Source organism: Lynx canadensis, chromosome A2 (assembly GCF_007474595.2).
Source record: "Lynx canadensis isolate LIC74 chromosome A2, mLynCan4.pri.v2, whole genome shotgun sequence".
In the NCBI taxonomy this organism is placed as follows: domain Eukaryota; kingdom Metazoa; phylum Chordata; class Mammalia; order Carnivora; family Felidae; genus Lynx; species Lynx canadensis.
In genome coordinates, this window is record NC_044304.2 from 148,750,728 (window position 1) to 148,772,452 (window position 21,725).

General features: G+C 41.1%; 1 protein-coding gene across 2 annotated transcripts in view; it reads left to right on the top strand.

Moving 5' to 3' along the window:
- The window catches only part of EXOC4 (exocyst complex component 4), a 754,543-nt gene that overhangs the window by 18,853 nt on the left and 713,965 nt on the right, over nt 1-21,725 (top strand). For both annotated transcript variants that reach the window (XM_030308464.1, XM_030308465.1), the window contains exons 2-3: nt 4,643-4,832; nt 14,779-14,973. In XM_030308464.1, the coding sequence (XP_030164324.1) occupies nt 4,643-4,832; nt 14,779-14,973 (385 nt within the window). The remainder of the gene's footprint in view (nt 1-4,642; nt 4,833-14,778; nt 14,974-21,725) is intronic.

The following is a 21,725-nucleotide window of genomic DNA, read 5'->3' on the forward strand; positions in this document are numbered from 1 at the left end:
CTCCGACGCACAACTCTGTTTCCTGTCTGTAAAAAGAGGGGTAATAATGGCACCTACCTCCTAGGGTTGTTGTCAGGAATAAATGAGTTCCTATGTGGAAACCACTTAGGTTAATGCTGAGCGTACAGTGAGCTCTATGTGAATGTTCGCTGTTTTTGTAGGGACTTCAGAGCAAATCCACAAGGATGGTGGGCTGCGTGGGAGCCATGTTGTGGGAGAAACGGTGGAAGCAGTTAGAGATGTTTATGTAACCTGAGAGAAAAGTACTGAGAGCGCATTGCCATCGAAAGAGAAATTGTACGGAGGAGGGAATAGACTTCCGTCACCGCAAGAAGGTGGAACTCAGATCAATAGTAGAAATCATCAAGAGGCTGATTTTATTGTAATGAAAGGCTTCATAACAAGGAGAGCTGTTAAGAATTGCAGTGAACGGCTTTGTGAACCGGGGAGCTGTCCGTGTCCGTGCCACAGAGGCTCGTCAGAAGGCTGGGGAGAGGTTCGCGCCCCGGCTGGCAAGGTGACCTCATTGGCAGGTGTTCTCTCCTACCCTGCTATCAGTCCGGGTCAAGTGACTGGCTTCCAGGAAGATAATTCCACACTGAAATTTGCTGGGTTTTGGTAGCAGGCCTGGAAACTTTCTCCCTAGAATTCTAGTCTGCTCTTATGGTCTACCGTTCATTCATTGTGCAGATACTTATTGTGGGAGACATTGTATTTCTGGTCTCAGAAAAGAGAACAGGTTGGAAACGCCGTCCACTACGCAGTCTTTGAAGGTACCCAGTGAATGGCGTTTCGTTATTGTTGGGGGCCATTCTCCTTGTGTTGTTTCTGAAGTTCTCTTTAAAAGAAAAAAGGTTTTTTTAATGTTTATTTTTGAGACAGAGAGAGAGCATGAGCGGGGCAAGGGGAGAGAGAGAGGGAGACACAGAATCCGAAGCAAGCTCCAGGCTCTGAGCTGTCAGCACAGAGCCCACATGGGGCTCAAACTCACAAACCACAGAATCATGACCTGAGCCAAAGTCGGGACACTTAACTGACTGAGCCACCCAGGTGCCCCTGTTTCTGAAGTTCTTAGGAGCAAAGCACGGGATGCCCTTTGTTTGAGAATGTCTTTGTTAAGGATGTTTATTTGGGTGTTTGGAAGACAGAGATGATCTGTCCCTTTAGAAAAATGGGAAGGCATGTTTACTGTCCGGTATAGAAGATGTAGTTTTCTAAGCTGAGGGTTCCTCTCTAGGTACTCACAGCGTATACAGGCACGCATTTGGGTCCAGTTGCCTAACCATCTTGGGACTAGGGGCCTGGTGGTGGGGGGGGGGGGGCTGCTGCAGATATGCTGGTGCCCTTGCTTCTTGCTGTGCTGTGAATGACAAAGCCCTTTGCTTCTGACCCACGAGTTTTGTGTCTTCTAGCAGCATCCATGAAACTCTGGCTAGCTCACTCGTTAGCTTGTGGGTAGGATAAAATCTCAGACTGTCCACAGTGCTTGACGGCAAAGAGGAGTAAGGTGAGCCAGAGAGGTTAAATCTCATAGCCAGTGCCAAATGACCTACTGTTTTGGGGGTGATGGAATTCGAACCTGTGTCTCCAAAGGATATTCTTTCCATGACCTCGTGGAACACTGCTCTTGCCTTTAGTGCCATCACTGCTGTTCCTGTGACAGTGATCGCCAGCCACAGTCCCCACCGTTTGTTGCGTGCTGGTGACTGCCAGGCCTTGTTTGATCTCCTTTACTTCCCACCAGCAGCCCTCCAAGGAAGGTGACCGTACTGTCTGGGTTCTGTAGGCGAGCAAAATGAGATGCCGCGACCAAGGTCACATGGGCAGTAAATGGTGGAGCCAGGATTCAAAAGGTAGAGGGAGGATGACAAGAGGGCTCCCCCCCACGCCCCAAGGGCCGTTAGGAGGGTTAAACATACGTTTTATGAGGTGCACAGCACTGCTGGTTTCTGGCCACTATAACAAACCTTCCTAAAGGCTATTATTATTGTTATTATTAACCTTGGTGCCTTTTCCCCTTCTAATTAAAAAACAAAAAAAAACCAAAAAAACAAAAAACTTTAGTTTTGGTCTCTCTTACTGACGAAAGGCAGAATGTCATTCAGCCCGGTTCACATTAAGAGGATGAATATTAAAGGGGTGCAAACCTGGCACAGGCTATTTCCTTATACAAATATTTTCTTTAAAAATGAAAATAGGAGCTAAAATCCCCTATAGACCCAATTTACTTTTAATCTTCATTTTAGTAACCCTTTCCATCTCATAAATAACTCCTAACGCGACGGTAATGTGTTACAGTGACAGCTGATGCCTGGGAAGGTGTCCTCTCTGGGCCTGACATTTTCTTTAATGGTAATTCTCCTAGTTAATGTAAACAATGTGAAATGTTTGGCATGTTTCCTTCCACAAATGGTGGTGGAGAGGAAATCAAAGCATTGTAAAGACGGCAAACTGATCCAGGGTAACTTTGACAAATCCGTGTCTGTGTGCTGTTATAAGGGGAAATGAGAGGTAGATACCTAGGAACTCTTCCCTTTGGGACAGCTGATACATTGAAGGCCTTTTCTGATTGTGCTTTACTTTAGATTACCAGCCTGGAAGGTTTCAGATTTAAAGAGCAAAGTTATGTATCATAGAAACAATAGGAAGACATGCTTAGCTCCCTGTACCTACGTATTGCAAGTGATATTCGTAGCTCCATCTTTGAAGCCATATTCCTCCTAGGTTCTCCACTCTGATTCATGTTATGAGTCAGATACTTGTGTGGGACTTTCTCCCTGAAAGTAACCTTGGAGGTATGGTGGTCTGATATATGATCACCAGTTGACAGAGGAGGACACAGGATCTGGCAGGATACAGGCCTTCCTTCAGGTCTTGGGGTTCCTACTGCGTTGCTTTCCTGAGCGAACACCACAGCCCTTAGAGGCTTTGCCTTTTCCTTCGTTATATGTCTTGTCCTGTCTGTACCTCCCTCACCCCCGTCCCCGCCATTTGCTGCTAGAACTGGTCTCTTGGCATCCCTAACACATTTACACAATTCTTTTTAGAGGTGAGATTGATGTCAAAGACTGGCCTGCTGAATCTCTCTGTAAATTGGAAAAGAAGTTTTATATATTATGTGGCTCATGAATTAAGATCTCTTGCTCTAAATGACAGTTGGGGAAAAAATCTGTTGTACAGTATTTTGCTTGTGAATATCTGGAAGTAGATATGTGATTGATTCACTGACAGACCATCTCTGAAAGCAGTTCTAATGATGGACTTATAATTGATTGCATCCATCATTGAGAACCTAAACTACCCCCTTCCTAAATTAAAGATAAATGAAATAAGCTATGCTGAATGTATAAGCTGACAAATCTGAGGGAATTTAATGAAACTCTAAATTACCACAGCCAACAGATAAGAGAAAAGGGTTTCTTTGTTGCTGATTATAACACTAAATAAAAAAATTTTTCAAAAAAAGATAAAGAAACAAAGATCTGTGGCCCACATATCAAACTAAGTTATTGAAAGGTTTTTAATAAGTGTATCTATCTCATTCCCTGGTTATTGTTGATTTATATCAATCTCATTAGTGCTGTTGGAAGAATAGTAAACGTAGGGATTGTCTTCTAGTGTAGCTTATATTATTGTTGTTGTAACATACTTTAGAATCGATATGACTTTATTTCCGGGCTGTTGGGGGCTCTGTGCCAAATTTAGTTCATTTAAATGAGCTATTTGGAATGTAGTTCTTCAGTGTATAAGTAATTTTATCAGTGAGTACACTTTTAGCTGTTTGTAAAAGACAGGTTGAGGGTGACTTAAACAGTGGGTGTTTGTTATCTCCCCTAACAAGAAGCCCTGAGGTAAGGCAGTGTAGAGTTGGCTGCTTTGGTGGCCCAATGATGTCACAGCAGTAGCCGGCATTTCTCTTCGCTTTCCCTTCCATGGTTGTAAGGTGTGTGAAATATTTGAGTATCTTAGCGTTGTGTAATAATCGGGAAAAGGGACCTGCATCCTATTAATCTTGCAAGAAAACTCCTGGAGGCCCTTAGGTCTCATTGCTCAGATTTGCCACGGATAAGGCGAATGGAATTACTGGGATTCACTCAAGTGATCAAGACCTGCCCAGACTCTTGCAGAGTTCATGCTGCCTCTTAATGGATTAAAATTGGTATGCCAGGGAAAGAGTGAAAGCCTCCTTGGATAGGCAAACAGCAAATCCACTTAGATGGGCTACTGAAATTTGCTATGAAAGTGGTTTCATATTTTCTGTTAGTAACTTGTTTTCATTTCCTCCCTAGTTAGTTAGATGAATGTGCCAGCATATTAACTTGTCTTTTACTGTTTTGCTTTTAAATGAATTTTTTAAAAAAAGTTGATTTTGAGAGAGAGAGAGAGAGAGAGAGAGAGAGAGAGAGAGAGAGAGTGTGTGTGTGCATGCCAGCCAGGAAGGGGCAGAGAGAGAGACAGAGGATCCGAAACAGCCTCTGTTCTAACAGCATGGAGCCCGATGGCGGGGCTTGAACTCACGAACCGCGATATCATGACCTGAGCCGAAATCGAGAGTCAGACGCTTAACAGAGTAAGCCACCCAGGCGCCCCCTTTTTTGCTTTTAAATTTCATTCGGCTTGATATAATCTCTGTCTTCACCAGGACTCTGTCTACCAGTGATGATGTTGAAGACCGAGAAAATGAGAAGGGCCGCCTTGAAGAAGCCTATGAGAAATGTGACCGTGACCTGGATGAGTTGATTGTACAGCACTACACAGAGTTGACAACAGCCATTCGCACATACCAGAGCATCACAGAGCGCATTACCAACTCCCGAAATAAAATAAAGCAGGTGAGCCTCCTTCCCTCCTGTGATTGTCGCACCGCATCTACCGTTAGTAGCTTGTAGAGGTGCCACGGTGGTGGTGAATGGCCATGGTGAGTGATGCGTAGCGACGCTTTTCGGGAGTTTTGCAAGTGTCTTTGAAAGCCTGGCTGCGGAGGATCACAGAGGGCGTCCCAGGCTTGCCTCTTCCCGACGTCTTATCCTCGGCTTCTGCTGCTCCTTCTCCTTGCCGTGTGAAATGGTGAGGAGGAGGTGGCCTCAACATGAGGACACTGAAGGGCCTCTTGCTATTAGAGGCTCCCATTTCTGTGTATCAAATGTATGGCGTCTGGTCCTATCCCACACTGTGTGTGTGTGTGTGTGTGTGTGTGTGTATGTGTTGCTGTAGCAGTTGAAAGATTTTTTGAAATTTCGGCTTTCACTGTGTCCCCTCATTTGAAATTGGTTGTGATTTCTATGCAGTCATTGTACATTCTTGGCATGATTTTGGGAAGAAAACCTAACTTACAGATTAATTCAACATGCATTTATGGATACTGGCATTCTTGAATATCGTTCTTCAGTAGTGACGAGCATGTATTAACTTACTTACATTTTGTCATTTTCTTAATATTTTGCAGCAATTTCTTTTCATTCTTTTTTTCTTCCTCCCCGTCTTTCTACTTCTTGCCCCCTTTCTCTCCCCGCCCACCTCCTTCCTTTTGTAGTAGGTCCTTGAAAAACTCTTGGTTCCTGGCTACCAGGTCTTCACTGCCTAAAGGATAAAGTGGGCTCATAAAGGGTATTTTTATATTTGGCCTGAGGGATGAACTGACCTTTAGGTGCTGTCACGTCGTCATATGGTTTTGGCCATGTGTTTCGAGGGTCACTCCTTTTAATACCACTCCGATGGCAGTAATTGCTACCACTTAGCACGGCTTGTTTGCCAGGCATGGCTGTTCCTCACTCAGCAGACTAGGATGTAAACGCTGGTCTCCCTTTCAGGTCCTTGCTGCTGGTTTTCAGACATCTTTTAAGTGGTAACCTCCCTTTTTGAAATGAGCTGTCTTGTGGAACCCCGATATGTTAGCTGCCTCTTGTTCTGTGTTGGGTGAGAGATGCAGGGCCTCATGCTTGATCCCCTCCTTAAAAGCCTGCAGCTGCCCTTCCAGCACCTCTGCGGCCACAGGGCTGCACAGACCATTTGCAGCACTCTGGCTGTGCTGTTGATCGGTCAGGGAGTTCCCTGCACTGTGCCCGCCTGGTGGTATCTTCCCCGCCTTGTGCCCGCCCGGGGATATCTAGGCTCCCAGCTTTTTCCCGCATTTTCTTTTCTGTCTTCTAGGCCTTATGTTATGATTTTCTAAGCAGAGACCTAAATTATTCTTCTAAGAATGTGGTTGATGGTTTCAGCCTCTCTGAGTACCGGTTGAGAACCGGTAAGCTCTTAACCTATTTTGAAGCAATTTGTTGACCTCTTTACCTTGTCAAATTAACTGGGAATTTTCAAAAGGAATACTATAATTCTTAGCCTTTACAAATGATGAGTTCATCCTATGGATTTATCTGTGAAACTAGGTAAAGCTGTAGATCAGTTTAAAGTAAACTGTAGTCCATTTTGACCCAATATACTAAGCTCGAGAGGAGTCAGAAAATGAATGTTCAGCGGTGCTGACCTTCTGGCTCTGCCCCGGGGAATCCCAGGAAGGGTGAAGGTTTGGTATCTCTGTTTTCTGATTAGTTTGCTTGGCTGAAAGGACTTTGTCATAATGTCAGGGGAAGCGCTGTGGTGGTTTCTGCCTTGACCCCCTCTCACTTGGAGTCGATAGCCTCTTTGCCTAGAGAGTGTTGGCTGGTTTTGAAGAGTCTCATCTTGATTATTTCACATTTACTTTAGTGGCCATAGTCTGTCCACCATCCCCATTTTTAAGTACGTTGGAATTTTGAGCGAAAGAAAATAAAAAGAAAACTTGGTGTTTGTTACATCAGACAGTTGTCAAAGTAAATGTCACACAACTCTGTTATGAATTAGCTTCAGTATTGGGAAGAGAAAGGGCTAACGCTCTTTTCCAAAAAGCCTCTAGTAATTGATAAGTAAGAGCAGAAAAATGTTGGGGGGAAAAATGAAAGCGAATTTGTTTCTATTGTATAATTCAACAGTTTTGTAATGTGAAAGTCCATTTCTTATCACCAAGGAAACACTGATGTTTTCTTCCGAATCTTTCCCTGTCATTTTTGGTTTTTAATTGTTACTTTGGATTGTGTGTAAAATCTAGGTGTATGTAGGTGTGTGTATTTTTAAAGTAAAAGTGGGGATGATTGTATAATCATGGGGCTACATGATTTCACACCCAGCAAGATATTGAGGATGTATAGATGTGAGTTGAAATTTTCTTTCTGCTCTCTGCCAAAAGTAATGAGGATTCATTCAACAAATACCTGTTGAGTGCTGGCTGTGTACCTGGTTCTGTTTTAACTGCTGGGGTGACACCAGTGGAAAACACCTGTCCCTGTCCTCATGGAACTTACACGTTACAGGAGGAGACGAAAGGAAAAAGAAAGTGGGTGTTATTTAACAGCAGTGATTTGGTCTCTGTATAAAGTGCCTGTTTGGTGCTGAGCGTTGCTCTAGGCTCTGGGGTCTAGAAGTGACAACAAATTCCTGTCCTTGTGGAGTTTACATTCTGCTTTACATTCTAGTCAAGGGAGACCCCACTATAAATTAGTAAAATGCTGTCTAACAGATGGTAAGAAGTGCTGTACTTAAGAATCCAAGAGCAAGGAAGGGAGAAAAGCGAGTTGCTGCTTCAGTGGCCTAGCCGGGCAGAGTTCACTGAGGTTACATTTGAGCCAACACCTGCAGAAACTGAGGGAGAGTCAGGAGAAGCGCCTCAGGAAGAAGGCATGGCAGGGGCAGCAAGGTCTTGAAGCAAGAACATGATAGGAGTTTGGGGGAAGCAGTGAGGAGGCCAGTGGGGCTGAAGCAAAATGGGGTGGGGAGAGGTGAGAGTGCTGGAGAGAGAGGGCGAGGGAGAGAGAGAGAGCTGGTGGGTGAGGTACAGTGTAGTGGGTCAGGTCACGTGGGGTTTTGGTGCCTGAAAGGACTTTGTTCATAACTCTTTGTGATGGGAGACCACTGTAATAAGCTTTTGAACATAAAACCGGCATGATATAACTAACGTTTTAAAAGGGCTAGCTGCTATTCTGAGAGTAGATATTGGTGGGGACCAAGGCAGGTGAAGGTGTTCATGTTCACGCTTTTAAAGCTTGAGAACACAGAACTGTTTACGTTTCCCGCTATGTTAATAGTTTCGTATATGGATTTATATTGGGAGGATCTATGTCCTTGGGGATATTGAGGTGACAGACAGAGTTGACTCTTTTCCCAGGTAGTCAGGTCTATTGGGGATGGTTTTCTAGATTAAAAAATTTACATGTCCATACAAGAGATATATATGATTGATCAGGTTGAGTGATGTGGATAATCAAAATACTTAGGCTACCCTATTATTACTGTTGAACACATATTGATATCAGTCAGAATGAGATGTTACTGTACTAGAAAACTTCAGAAGCCACAGGTACTGCCAGTGTCTCATAATAATGACTGTTCCAGCAGCGGCACCAAAATAGAGGGATATGAATGGATACAAGCTGGGAACTTGGGTAATGTTTGAATTTGAATGTAATTGTTGGTCTTTGAATTTGAGTGTTTCCTCCATGCTCTACTAGGTAGAGGAGAGGACATCAGATTCCTTTAAAGATACTAAGTATCTGTCTAATGTTTATCACAGGAGCTGGAAGACCAGGGAAAACAGATACTTGTCTCTCTTGTGAGGTGTGCACAAACACTTTACGATTCCCCCCAATTTCAGCTGCTGTGTTGGTACTAGATGAAACTGCTAACTCATTTTTCTTGCCTGTAATTGGAAATAACTATATGTGATTATTCAAATGAAGTTGTTAAGAGCTTAATCATTGAGTAGTGCAACATTCATTACTTAACATTTAAAATAATTTTGTGGCTTTTATATGAAACTATACCTTAAGAGGCAGAATAAGAACAAAGAATAATCTTAATATAGAAAATGTCGCAGTAGAGCAACATGGTTGTGGTAGGAAATTGTTTACGGCCCAAACGTATGATGGAAACATCCCGGCTGCTTCTATGAGAAAGGGAGAAAGGGTAGAAAGGTGGGCTAAACGGTCGGCAATAATGCGCTAGCATAATTTAAAATGTACTAGGCAGTATTGCGTGTTAATGCGGTCACAAGAACTATGCGCTCATCTCTCCGTTCAGTTTAACTGTATCTGTATTTGTGTACCATGTCAGGACTCTGCAACTTAACGGAAAAGTATTGCCCTCAGAAGGGGTTCTGTGGAGCCTCTCAGAGAATTTAAGACCTTAGAATGGCAGCTAAACCTGCCCCTCCTCCTCCAAAACTAAGGCAACAAAAGCATGGGAATAAAAGTTTGAAGGTAATTTAAAAGTGATCTGCAGTTCTTCTAACAGGCTTTTAAACAGAACGGTGAGTGGTGTTTCTGCACTTCTTTCTAGGCACTTTCTAGAAGGCTGTGGAAAAAAATGGGTTGGACACAGGTCAGGAGAATACCCATGAACACGCTTATATGTAGATTTATTTTTAACTACAGAAGAGAAGTCTGTTTTGTACTTTCAGAATTAAGAATGACGTTGACTGTTACGTTAGTTTTCACCTCCCATCCCTTGCGTAGAACATTTCTAGTCTCTAGTTTCAGTGGGGTGCTTGCACATTTGTTGTGCTTTATTATAGATAGTTTGCACACTCAAAGGCAGTCCCTCCTCCCATTATCCTTGATCAAAATCAGAAAGGCATTGAATTTGATGACTTAAGGCCTGGATCCATCAGCCTCTCGTACATGTATCTCTGTTACTCAGAGGCTCCAGGTAGTTTTCCTCCTGTCTTCATCTTCCCCAAGTCAAGGGTGCGAATGACTCTGTTTCTCTGCTTTCTGTATCCTCTCCCATACCCATTCACAGTAACCTCTTGGGGCCTGTTACCCTCATTTTCTCTTTTGCTAATAGTCTCTAATTAGAATGGCTGGAAGTTCTAGTATATTGAAACTGAAATTCTTGCTGTGGCTGAACAGGTGATTAGGAGCAAATGTGAAGTTACTAGAAGTCTCAGGAAGGAAAGGAAACTTGTGTTTGAAGAAGGATTTCTGTACGTGGGTTTCGATGTCTTGATTTGAATAGTTTGACTCCGTGGATTTATTTCAAGAAGAAACAGGAAGATAATTTTTCAATCTTAATTATCCTGATAAATTAAAATAGAATGGAATTAAAATACTGTTACCACATCGAGAAATAAAAGTTTAGACGTACTTTGGTGACTTTCTCACATTTTAGATGATATTCATTGATGGATACAGTCCTGTTTCTCTTCCCTGTATAAAAACATTTATTGAGCTATAATTTACATACAATAAACTGCAGTATTTTAGAAGACAGTTCAGTGAGCTTTGGCAAATGTATATGTCCTAGGATGTGTTCCCACCCACCCCAGAGAGTTCCCCCTTGCTTCTTTGGAGTGAAAAGACTGTGTTCCTCTACTTCTTTCCCACTCCCCTCCACATGCTGCTCCAAACAACTGCTGATTTGAATTCCATCACTACATTAATTTTTGCATGTTCTAGAACTTCAGTATGTACTTCTTTGTATCTGGCTTCTTTTGTTCAGCATAATGTTTCTGAGATTCTTCATATTTCTTTTCTTCTATTACTGAGTAGTATTACCCCCCTGCCGCCCAAGTTTTAAAATAACATTTCTTCATAACCGTGACTTTCCAATCAAAAAGCTGAAGCCTCGGGGCAATTTAATATTAAAAGTTCTTGTACCTTCTTATGTCTGGAGCTTTGGCTAATAACTCAGTTTAGGGAATAGTTTTGGTGATGTTCATTTTCACACAGCCTGATGCTGTCTTCCCCACCCCTAAACACAGACAGAGTCTACTTTTCTTTTCCATTTTCTTCCATGTAGTAAGCAAAAATGAGAAGTGAGCAGACTACATTGTATATATCCTGCTGTGAAATGCCCTAACAGTCCTTTTCCCAATCAGAAAGGAGTTTGCCAAGCTTTACTGACACTAAGTAAGTTTATCCCGAGCCCTCTTGATCAAGAGCCTAGTTGGGTGTTGCACGACATAAAATTTATTTTTAACAATTTCCATAATAACTGTTAAACACCAAAGAAAAATCCGAGAATTACAGAACCCAGGTGATAAAAGTAGACTATCAGAAATCAAATTCTAATAGATTTTAACTAAGGATTTAAAAGAGAATGGATTTAATAGTTGGAGTTCTTAGCCCAGAGACCAAGAGTGCCAAGAGGATCTGGGAATAGCCTTGAGAAATACGTTTAAGAAGTCCAATAAAGGGCATTAAGAGATACACAGTTCCAAAAGAAGACCTAGGGATGAAGAGTAGAGCCTGGGGAATACCGTCAGTAATAGTGTAACGACTTTGTATAGCGATAGATGGTAATGACACTTCGTCATGGTGAGCATTTTATAATGTATATGATAGTCATATCGTTGTGTCATATACCTGAAACCAATAGTACATGTCAACCATACTTCAATTAATATTTTCAAAAGTCAAAACCGTAAGTGGTGACAAAAACCAGTACTTCCCTACCTCATCCTTCCCCAGTCCCACTTCCAAAACTTCAGAGACACTGACTTTTACTCTTAGTAATATGCTTATACTATTCTTGGTTTTTCTACTTTAGACATTGGATATAAGCTTCCGGCTATGGAAGATGAGGATTTAGGTCCCCCTCCCACCCTTTCCCCTGCCCTACTTCATCTTCTTCCCACATCCTCTCTCTAGTTGTATCCTAGTTGTTGGTTAAATAGATGGTGCTCATTTTATTACAGCTACGTGACTATTTCCCTCTGAGCCATCCAGCATACTATTTGTGCCTGTGCAGTTTTGTTGTTGCTGTTTTCCTTGCAGTTAATGCTTGAATCCTCCTGTTGTCTGTCTTCTGCATTGGTTTTCCCCTTTCCTGGGTCCTGTGTTTCTGGTCTTCTGTTATTCTCTTGTGTTGATGGAGCACGTTCTTCACTAGCTTGCTGAGCTATGGTGCATCTAAGGTTTATCATTTTGAGAGCTTATAAGTCTGAAAATGTCTTTATTCTTCCCGCACACTTGATTGATAGTTTTTCTGGGAAATAATTCTCTCTTAGGATTTTGAAGCTATATCATTCCTTTGTCTTGTAGCTTTTAGTGTTGCTGTTGAGAAAAGTCTGATGCATTCTGATTCATAATGCTTTATATGGATTCTGTCCCTCCCTACTTCCCCCAAAAGCTTTTAAGATCGCCTCTCTATCCCATGTGTTCTCACACGGCAGGATCACATGTCCTGGTGTGGTTCTTTTTTCACTCCGTTTTCTTGAACACTTGGTGTACTTTTTCAGTCTAAAAACACATGTCTTCTGGAACATTTTCTTTTATTGTATTTTTCTTCACTCCATTTGTCTCATTTTTCCTCCCCTGGAACTCCTATTTGGCAAATAGTGGACTTCTTGGATCAGTCTCCTCATTTCTTTTATCTTCCACCTTTCGTTTTTTGTTTTATTCTCTGTAGATTTCCTCAAAGATAGCTTCTGACCTTTATATTGGATTTTTTTCTACCATATTTTAATTTCCAAAGCTGTTTTTATTCTCAGGTTTTTTTTTTTTTTTTTTTTATAGCATCCTATTCTTGTTTCATTGATGTAATATTTCCTATTTTTCCTAAGGGATATTATAGTTATCCCAGTCCCCTCCAGCACTTTTTTCTGTTTGTTTGTTTTGGTGCCTGCCTTTGCGTATTCCAAGCTTTCCTTGGCTGTCTGGTGATCCTTGTCTAACTATTTGAATGAAAGAGGGAGTCAGTACAAAGCTGATTGGAAAGCTCAGAGCATGTTGTGGGCCTTGTCTAGTGATGATCGTGCAGGGACCCAGTAGTTTCCTCGGCGAAACTTCAGGTGTCACTAACTCTGGGTCTTTTCGCCTTGTCATCTTTCCCAGGGAAGGCCATAAGTTTCCTGTGTTGGAGCTAAAATTCAGGCTGAGTGTATTTAGAGGCAACCCTAGCAGGAGGCTGGGTGTCCAGAGCAGGCTGAGGGTTTTACTGTTCCATAGGCCCACTTTAATATCATTCTTGTGTTTGCAGTCTGGTGCCTCACACCTTCCCCTTAGTGATGTCTGGCCTGGATCCTTTCTGATTGAGTTTCTTCAGATCATAAGCCTTCTAGTTAGCCAGTGTTTGGGGGGAGGGAATTACCCATCTGTGTGGATTGATGAAGGTCCAGGGCTCAAAATACTCCCTATGGAAGGTGTTGGCCCTGGGCTCCAGCTTTCCGTGTCCTCGGCACCTCCTTGTCAGTGGTAGCAAACCCGTCTCCATGCTAAGACTTTCAGATCACTCTGCTCTGCGAAATTACCCACATTCCATCTTCCTGCCAACTTGAAAAGTTTTGTTACCATCTCTTATATACCATTCCCCCCTCTCTGTTCTCTTTTCTAGATGCTTTATGATTAGCAAAAAAAAAAAAAAAAAAAAAAAAAAAATCACTTAGGGACTGCAGAAAGGGGAAGGAAGGAGTGGAGGTAATTAGCACTGTCTTTGGTAGTTTTTCAAAAGGGTCCATGACTCCTTCCAAAGCAAATAATCGTTCCACTTTGCTTATCAGGAGAGATTACAGAATCTCTTTATTTAGGGTTCTTTTTACGTTGGAGAGTTTCATAAAAGTATGATAGGTGTATTGTCCTTAAGTTATTGGGATAGAGTAGATGCTTTCTCAGCAGAGAAATGTTTCTCAAGAAACATTCTGATCTTAGCATTCCATCTTTATATTTTCCTTGTTTGTCGGAAAATGTTAAAATTTAGTTTTATAATCACCAGAAGCATAGTGTTCATGAGTGTGTGCACCACCACCCCAGATCTTGTAGAAGACAAATTTTCAATGGTCAGAAACGTGGTAGACTTTCTGGGCTGATGGAAATGTCTTATATATGATGGTTTGGATTATACAGGTGTCTTACATTTGCTAAAATTCATCAAATGGTATAACTGACATGTATTCATAAATTTTACCTAAAACAAAAACCAAATTAAATACTGAATTCGAATTTAAAAATACATGTGAGGACTGTCAAAAGTACATAAGAGTAGTTCTGTGAATTGTGAAAGGTCCTGATTCTTTTTATTTCATGCTGTAAAAATTGAAAAGCCTTAATTATGAACATGAAAATGTGCTCATCATGTACATCGTGACTACCTCCTGCTCCTTCTCCTCCTGTTCTGTCGAGCTGTGCCATACTGATCACTAAGCTAGATCCATGAGAATGTTTGAGATTGTCTTATTTAATATCTAAAAATCCTTGGTATGTCCTAGTGCTTTTATTTTGAGATTGTCTCTGGACGTGTCTCCTCTTTTCTGGAAAGTGGGCTTATTTTCGTGTTAGTTGAGATGAATGCACAGTTCATTGGCTGTAAGCTTCAGCTGAAGTTGTAGATCTAGGATGGTCCAAGTGAGCTGTCTGCTGAATAAGAAACATGCAGAGAAGAATTGGGAAGGAATAAGAGCATGGACTCGATCAGTCATTCCCTTTTAGATAGTTTAACATCCGTGGGTTCTTCATGTCTTCAGAGTGCTGTATATCCTAAGTAGCTTCTTCCAGATTCACTCAAAGGTAGGTTAGGAGTAGTTTTCTCATTTCACAGGAGAGCAGATACACACAGAGGTGGAGACCCCCATCCATGCGAGTCAGTGTCAGAACCAGGATTAGAATTTTGCAAGCCAGCCAACCACGGGGAACTAGTGGGAGGGGGAATTGGGAACTGTTACTTCTAGTGACACTGATAGTGAAAACTACTAACCAGATTATAGGTTTAGGATGGCAAGACTCTGGACTGACCCAAGGTTGAATCTGTTTATTGTAGGTGAAAGAGAATCTGCTTTCTTGCAAGATGCTGTTGCACTGTAAACGGGATGAGCTCCGGAAATTGTGGATTGAAGGAATTGAACACAAGCATGTCCTGAACCTGCTGGATGAAATTGAGAATATCAAGCAAGTGCCTCAAAAGCTGGAACAGTGCATGGCCAGCAAGCACTATCTCAGTGCCACCGACATGCTGGTGAGAGAGCTACCTGTGCGAACGGTCATTTCTGCTAAGATAGGAAAGCCCTTGCTCTTGTTCTCTGAATGCTGTCTTTCATGTAGCACATTACAGACCGCCTCTTGGGATTCACAAGCCCTTGTAGGTGAAGCCTGACCGGTTCTCTTCCTAATTTCAGTGTTTGAAGTGGTAGGCGATTATTTATGCATTATCTGCCTTTGGGACAATGGCAAGGTGCGTAATGGTAAGAAACTGGTACCTAGATCACGTTGGCATGGTAATGAAGGTGTTTGAATTTCAGAGGAAGGTGGCTAATGAATCCTATTTTATTTTATTTTTTATTTACTTACTTTTTTAAAGTAGGCTCCATGTCCAATGTAGGACTTTAACTCACAACCCCAAGATCACGAGTTGCATGCTCTACCAACTGAGCCAGACAGGTACCCCTAATGAATCCCATTTTAAAGAATGAAATCTGTGTGAGAGACAACTTAAGGATATTTATGGACTTCATGTTCCACAAATTCTTTGAAGGGATTGTTACGTGAGGGCTTTGTTTTTTCCTTTAAACTGAAGAGCAAGAAAATAATTTTGGAGCAATAATTCTGGAAGCGACTTTGTCAAGCAAGCATACTCCACAGACTAGCCTTTAGCCTCTGAGTCATTCTGTTACTTTTTTTGTTTTTTTTTTTAAAGTAAGCTCTACACCCAGCATGGGGCTCAAACTCCCAACCCTGAGGTCAAGAGTCACATGCTCTACTGACTGAGCCAGCTGGACGCTCCCATTCTGTTACTTTTTGAATTAGAAATGAAAATTCAGAGAATGTTGTTACTGGTGGTGCATGTGCTGAGTGTCAAGAAGATGAATAAAAAATAATACACATCTTATTTCCTAACAATCCTAACTTTCCCAGGGCTGGTGGCTCTTAGAGGGCTGCTCTGTCTACCCCCCACCCCCGCCCCCCCCCGCCGCTTTCCACATGACCACTCCACTGCCATGTTTCTCGAGCTGTTTGGGGACTACAGAAGCCCTCCATAGCAGGTGACTGCATTTGGTTCCTCTTTTCCACAGTTGGTGAGAGTCCCCTGTCTTTGTTTCACTGAGTTAGATTGGCTGTAACACTGAAAAAAACACTGAGACGACTTGGTGGGAGAAGCAGGATAAATCTTCCAAATGGTAACAATTTAGATTTTCAAAAAGAATTACGCTGTAAGCCCTTCATGAGAACCTGTTATGGGAATTCGGTCACTAAGATGTGAGGTACGCTGTGATATTCTGTCATATATTGAAACCTGGTGTATGATAGGAGTAAACAGTAAGCAGTTCCTGTAACCAGTCAGCTAAAAGGACAGGAGGAGATGTGGAATGCCACCTGTGTGTTCTCTCTGCCTGTTGTCTTCAGTGTCCTCTTGCAGACTGTTGCTTTCACAAGTGGGTGGGGTTTGGGTGTTTGGGGGAGGAGAAAGGGTGTGGGCTGTGGCCAACGTCTTTCTAGCTTTGCGGAGGAAAATTTCTTTTAATTAAAACGTGCAGGGATAGGGATGCCTGGGTGGCTCAGTCAGTTAAGCATCCGACTTTAGCTCAGGTCATGATCTCACGGTTCATGGGTTCGAGCCCCATGTTGGGCTTTTTGCTGACAGCTCAGTGCCTGGAGCCTGCTTCGGATTCTGTGTCTCCTTCTCTCTCTCTGCTCCTCCCCCTCTTGTGTACTCTCTTTCTCTCAAACATAAATAAATAAACTTAACCCCTCCTCTCCCCCCAAAGAAAACATGGATAGGGTCCAGATTGGGCCAGCTTGAATACTATGATTGTCAGTTCTAACTAAAATCATGTGGTTGGGAGGAGTGGGGTGGGAAGGAGGAGCATTTACCTCCAGAAAGGGGTGAGTATATGAGCTGTGTTGCCCAGAAGTTCCTTTTTTTCCCCTGTTTGTCATTGTTTATATATAATGGACACTAATATTTTGTTAGAGGTATTTGAAATATCTTCTCCTAGTTAGTGGTATATATTTTTGCTTTATGAAGCCCTTTGTTACAAAGAAGTTTTGAAATTTAATGTGGTAAGATTTCTTTCTTTTTTCCTTTATCTGATTTTTAAGAAAAAATTTTTTCTATCCCAGTGTCCTCTAGAGAATCTACTATGTCTTCTTTAATTCATTTGGACTCTATTTCCGTATATGGTATAAACTCGGGATCTAATTTTATCTTCTATGTAAAAAGCCACTTAGCTCAGACCATTTGCTAAATTTGTTTCCTACTGACTTTGAATGCCATCTTGGTCACATACCAAGTTTTCACGTATGCATGGGTCTGTTTCTGAGCTCTTCATTTTTATTAATTGGTCTTGTCTATATCTGCACTGAAACCATGCTGTTTTAATTACCGTTATTTTATGATATAGCTTGATAGCAGGTGGAGACGTTCCCTCATCTTGCTTCTCAGAACAGACAGAACTGTCTGTTCTATTCGTGGCCCTTTACTTTTCCGTATGAATTTTAGTATCAGCTTGTCACATTCCGCAAGAAGCGTCATGAGACTGATTCATTGTAAGAATTTCATCTTCATATTACCGAGTCTTTCAGTGAACAGGATAGACCTCATTTATTGAGATCTTCATTTATGCTCTATATAATAATGCTTAGTAATATGTTCCTTAGAGGTATTAAATATATCTTATTGCTGGTTATCATATTTTTTAAAAGTGGCGCTTTATTAATAACAATTTTTAGTTATTTGTTAGTGATGAAGGGATGTGATAGATGTTTAATTGATCATATGTCCCTGAACCTAATCCCAGTCCTGTCTGCCTGGAAAATTATTTATTTATTTATTTATTTATTTATTTATTTATTTATTTAGGGCTTAGCTCAGGTTTCTTTAGCTCTCTGAATGTCCCAGGTGATTAGGTGCTTTTTCCAAAAAATTAGGCATTTGTTTTTATCGTGGTTGAGAATACTTGACCTGAGTAGATGCCTTTTTTTGTTTGTTTGTTTGTTTCCATAAGCTGCATGTACTTCCTTGTAATACAATTGCTTTTGTTTGTATGGTAGGTCATTGAGGGCAAGGGCTATATCTTATTTATTTTTGTCTGCCTTGTGCTGAGCACCGTGGGCCTCATATCGTCAGGGTTCACAGATCATTAGCCAGATGGGTAACCATGTGAAAGACTTTAATAGAGGAAAGAGGTGTTTCCTCTCTAGGGGCTCTGGTCTGATTTTTTCTTTGGGTTTGGTGTTTGTCTTAATGACAAAGTCTTCCAGTTTCCAGCCTTTCCCTTTAGCAATATTTGAGTGAACAACAAAAAACAATAATTACACTAGCAGCCAATACGTACTGAGTATTCACTCTGTCATTACATTTAAGAAGCACATTTGTTAACGCATTTAATTCTTATAGTGACCCTATGAGAGATGGGTTTCTGATGTGCTCTCCATTTTTCCGACGAGGTAGTTGCTTTGTATGATCTGAGGAGCTGGAGCATCCTAATGTACAATGAAGATTTCATGAAGGTAGGATTAAAGGTGTGCTTGAAAGGTTGGAAATTTCCTTCAATTTGGCCTTTTGTATATGAGCGAATAGTAAGGGCTGTAATTGCTCCTTCATTGGACTTGATGTGAAAAAATATTCACATTTCCTTTCCCCGTGGCTATGTGCTATTAGAAGTAAAATCTACTTAAGGCATCTCGAGGGTCAAAATGAAACATGCTTGCTAAAAGACGTCATAGGAAAGTGAAGACAAAAAAATCAAGTCTTTCAAAACTCTCCGATTTCCTTGGATCTGTTTATCGAAAGATTTTGCATTTCCATTGTAAGGCAGGTGCGGACAGCCAGTAGTGTAATCCCTACTCAGGTTCATAAATCCAGAGTAAATAAATCAGTGGTGACCCATGGCCCTTGTCAGCTCCTGCGATTCCTACTTCACTATCACACTGGTCTGATAGCTAGAGACTTGGCCTCTAGATGGGATATTTATTTCTTCTTTTGATATGATAACCTGAGTATTGCATAAAATAATTAAATTGTCATGACAGGGACTGTCTGCAAATAGGCATGGCCTTTTGTTTCCTTCTTCAAGGTAAACAGCTGCTGTTAGCTCATGAAAGGCTAAAAGTGGTCCAACAAGAAGCCTGTATCCGTCACATTGAAATCAGAGACTTGATTAATATTGTAGCCTGTAGCTTTGCGATATGTATGGTTTAAATTAGACCTCTGCAGTCATTGTGCTGGGTTGATGCAAGCACATTAATGACATAATTTCTGGTTGCTGCATCACATTTCTGCAGTCTGTCCTTTGTATTCCACTCACATTAATTGAAGTAATTTTGCCAGTGAAGCGTGTTTCAAACCTCTGCATTTAAATTGAAATTTTAATTCCCTTATTGTCTTGAAAAGACGGCTGAAGATGCCTTGTTACAGGTTTCATTATCACTCAGAACACTCCAGCTGCTGGTTCTAATGTACAATGACTGATTAATTCCGGGAAGAATTATTAATATAAGAACAGCAGCTTCTTCCCAGTGGCATGAGCTAACCAGGAAGGTATTTGATGATAGTTAATATTTTTATGAACTTTTTTTAAAGGAAAATTTATGTGGAAGTCTGCATCACACGAAAACTGCACAGATGAGCTTTGAAAACCACTTACCCAAGTTCTGATTTATCAACCCATAGAAGTCGACTCATAATTGCATTCAATCAGTGGAAACTAAGCCAGTGTGAGTAGTTTTGAACCACTTGAGCTGACCGTCACAAGGCCTGGGACTACATTTTTTTCATTTCTAAGTCTTCCTGAGATTGTAGAGATTTTGAATGTCTCTTGTTTTTCTACTTATATTTTTTAAAAAAAATCATAGCTGTGTACTAAGATAAGGATTATTATAATAACTACTTAGATTTATGTAGTTGCCTTCCTCCCAGAGACTCCCACGTGCTTTGAGAGAATAGTATGGTGGAATTATATCACTTACACTGAAAATGTGGCCACATCGGGCATAAAGGGAGTAAGGCAGCAATTTAATCTCATGGTTTTCTAAGCTCCTATAATAAAAATATACTTCTAATGGTTTCAGCTTACAAGAGCCTTTGCATTAGTTGTATAACAATCGAGGTCGTGAATGTCAGTGTGGGTCAGATGGACCTGTGTTTGGGTCCTGGCTTTGACTTTTACTAGCTGGGTCACTTGGGGCTAATTATTTGACTTTGCCGAAAGTTGGGAGTTGAGAATTACATCTACTCCCAAGGATTGTTGAAGGGATTAAATGAGATACTAAGCTATTTATATAAAGTACACGCAGTATACACAGTAAGTGCTTAGAAATGTTATTTATAGTGAATTGATTACTTTAATGGATACTGTAAGAAGGATAATGGTGATTGCTCCCACGTGAGAAGTTCGCAAAGTGTTCGGAAGTGGACTTGTTCTGAACTGTTAAGAGTTGGAGTAGGGCTGGCTAGGTTAGGCATTATGGATTCCTTCTTCCCTTAAATGGACATCTATCTAAATGAAAGACTACCCCACATTTTATGTAGTCCAAGGAGTTCCTGCAGGCCTAGATAAGATTTTTCTCTGAAAACGGGTGCCTGGCTGGCTCAGTTGGTGGAGCTTGATGTCAGGGTTGTGAGTTCAAGCCCCACGTTGGGTGTAAAGATTACTTAAAAATAAAATCTTAAAAAAAAAAGATTTTTCTCTGAAAACAAGGTTAGTCTGATCTAACACACGCACAGAAGGATGATCAGGACCCCAAAGTTCTTTCCCATATATTTGGGATTTGACATGGGTAAATTTCAGATTCTGTGTCAATCACCTTTTTGGCTTCAACGATACGTTCATAGCAATGCAATTTGTCAGTAAACTATCTAGGATCAGTTTGTTGCAAAATCGACTCTTAGGTAACTAAGTGTGTTTTTCTGCTAGTATTGTAAGTAAATATAAGCCAGTTCACTATTGGAGGGTACTTATCAATAATGTTGATTGTAGTGTTATAAAGTAGTTGATGTTAAGCTATTTTTTTCTGTCAGTGCTTAGATGGCAGGAGCAGTGGACCAGCGAGCTTGTTCTTTATGCTGCCATTAGAACTGTGTCATTAGCAAATAGACAAATTCTTCTTTTCTCATATTATGGGCAGGGAAGGGGTGATCATGCATCTACTATCAAATGATTAATGCACAAGAAAGAAAAAGGGGGCAAAGTGTACATCCCTTTCATCTGATCCGAGAGTTTCTAAGATCTCCCAGGACTGTTTTTTCTCATTATGACTGTGGGAATGGTATTGAGGTGAAAACTCTATAAATATCGAGAGCTGGAACATTCTAGTGAACTTATTGGACTTAACCTGAAAGTGGTAAGTGACTGCAAAAATGTTTCAATATTCCATATAGATTTCTCTACACGTTAAAAAATATATCCGTGATCAATAATGAAATAGCCACCATTAAACCCATCTATTTCTAGTGTAGAATATTGACTTGAAAGACCATTGCCAATATTCTGTACTAATAACAGGAAAGAATCGGGCACATGTTTTGGTAGACTTACAAAGAATGGTATGATGCCATTGTCGATGACTTCCGGTTGCTGGGAAATACATCTGAATGTGTGCCCTTAACCTTGAAGGAGCTTACATGCTAATAGGGAGAGACAGTGAACAAATAAAGAGTCTCATATCATGATGAGCATAACAAGAAATTGGGGATCAGGAAAATTGGGGATGGAGGTAGGGTAGTATGGTTTGCTCTATAAATAAGGTGGTCAGCTATAGCTGCTTCTAGCT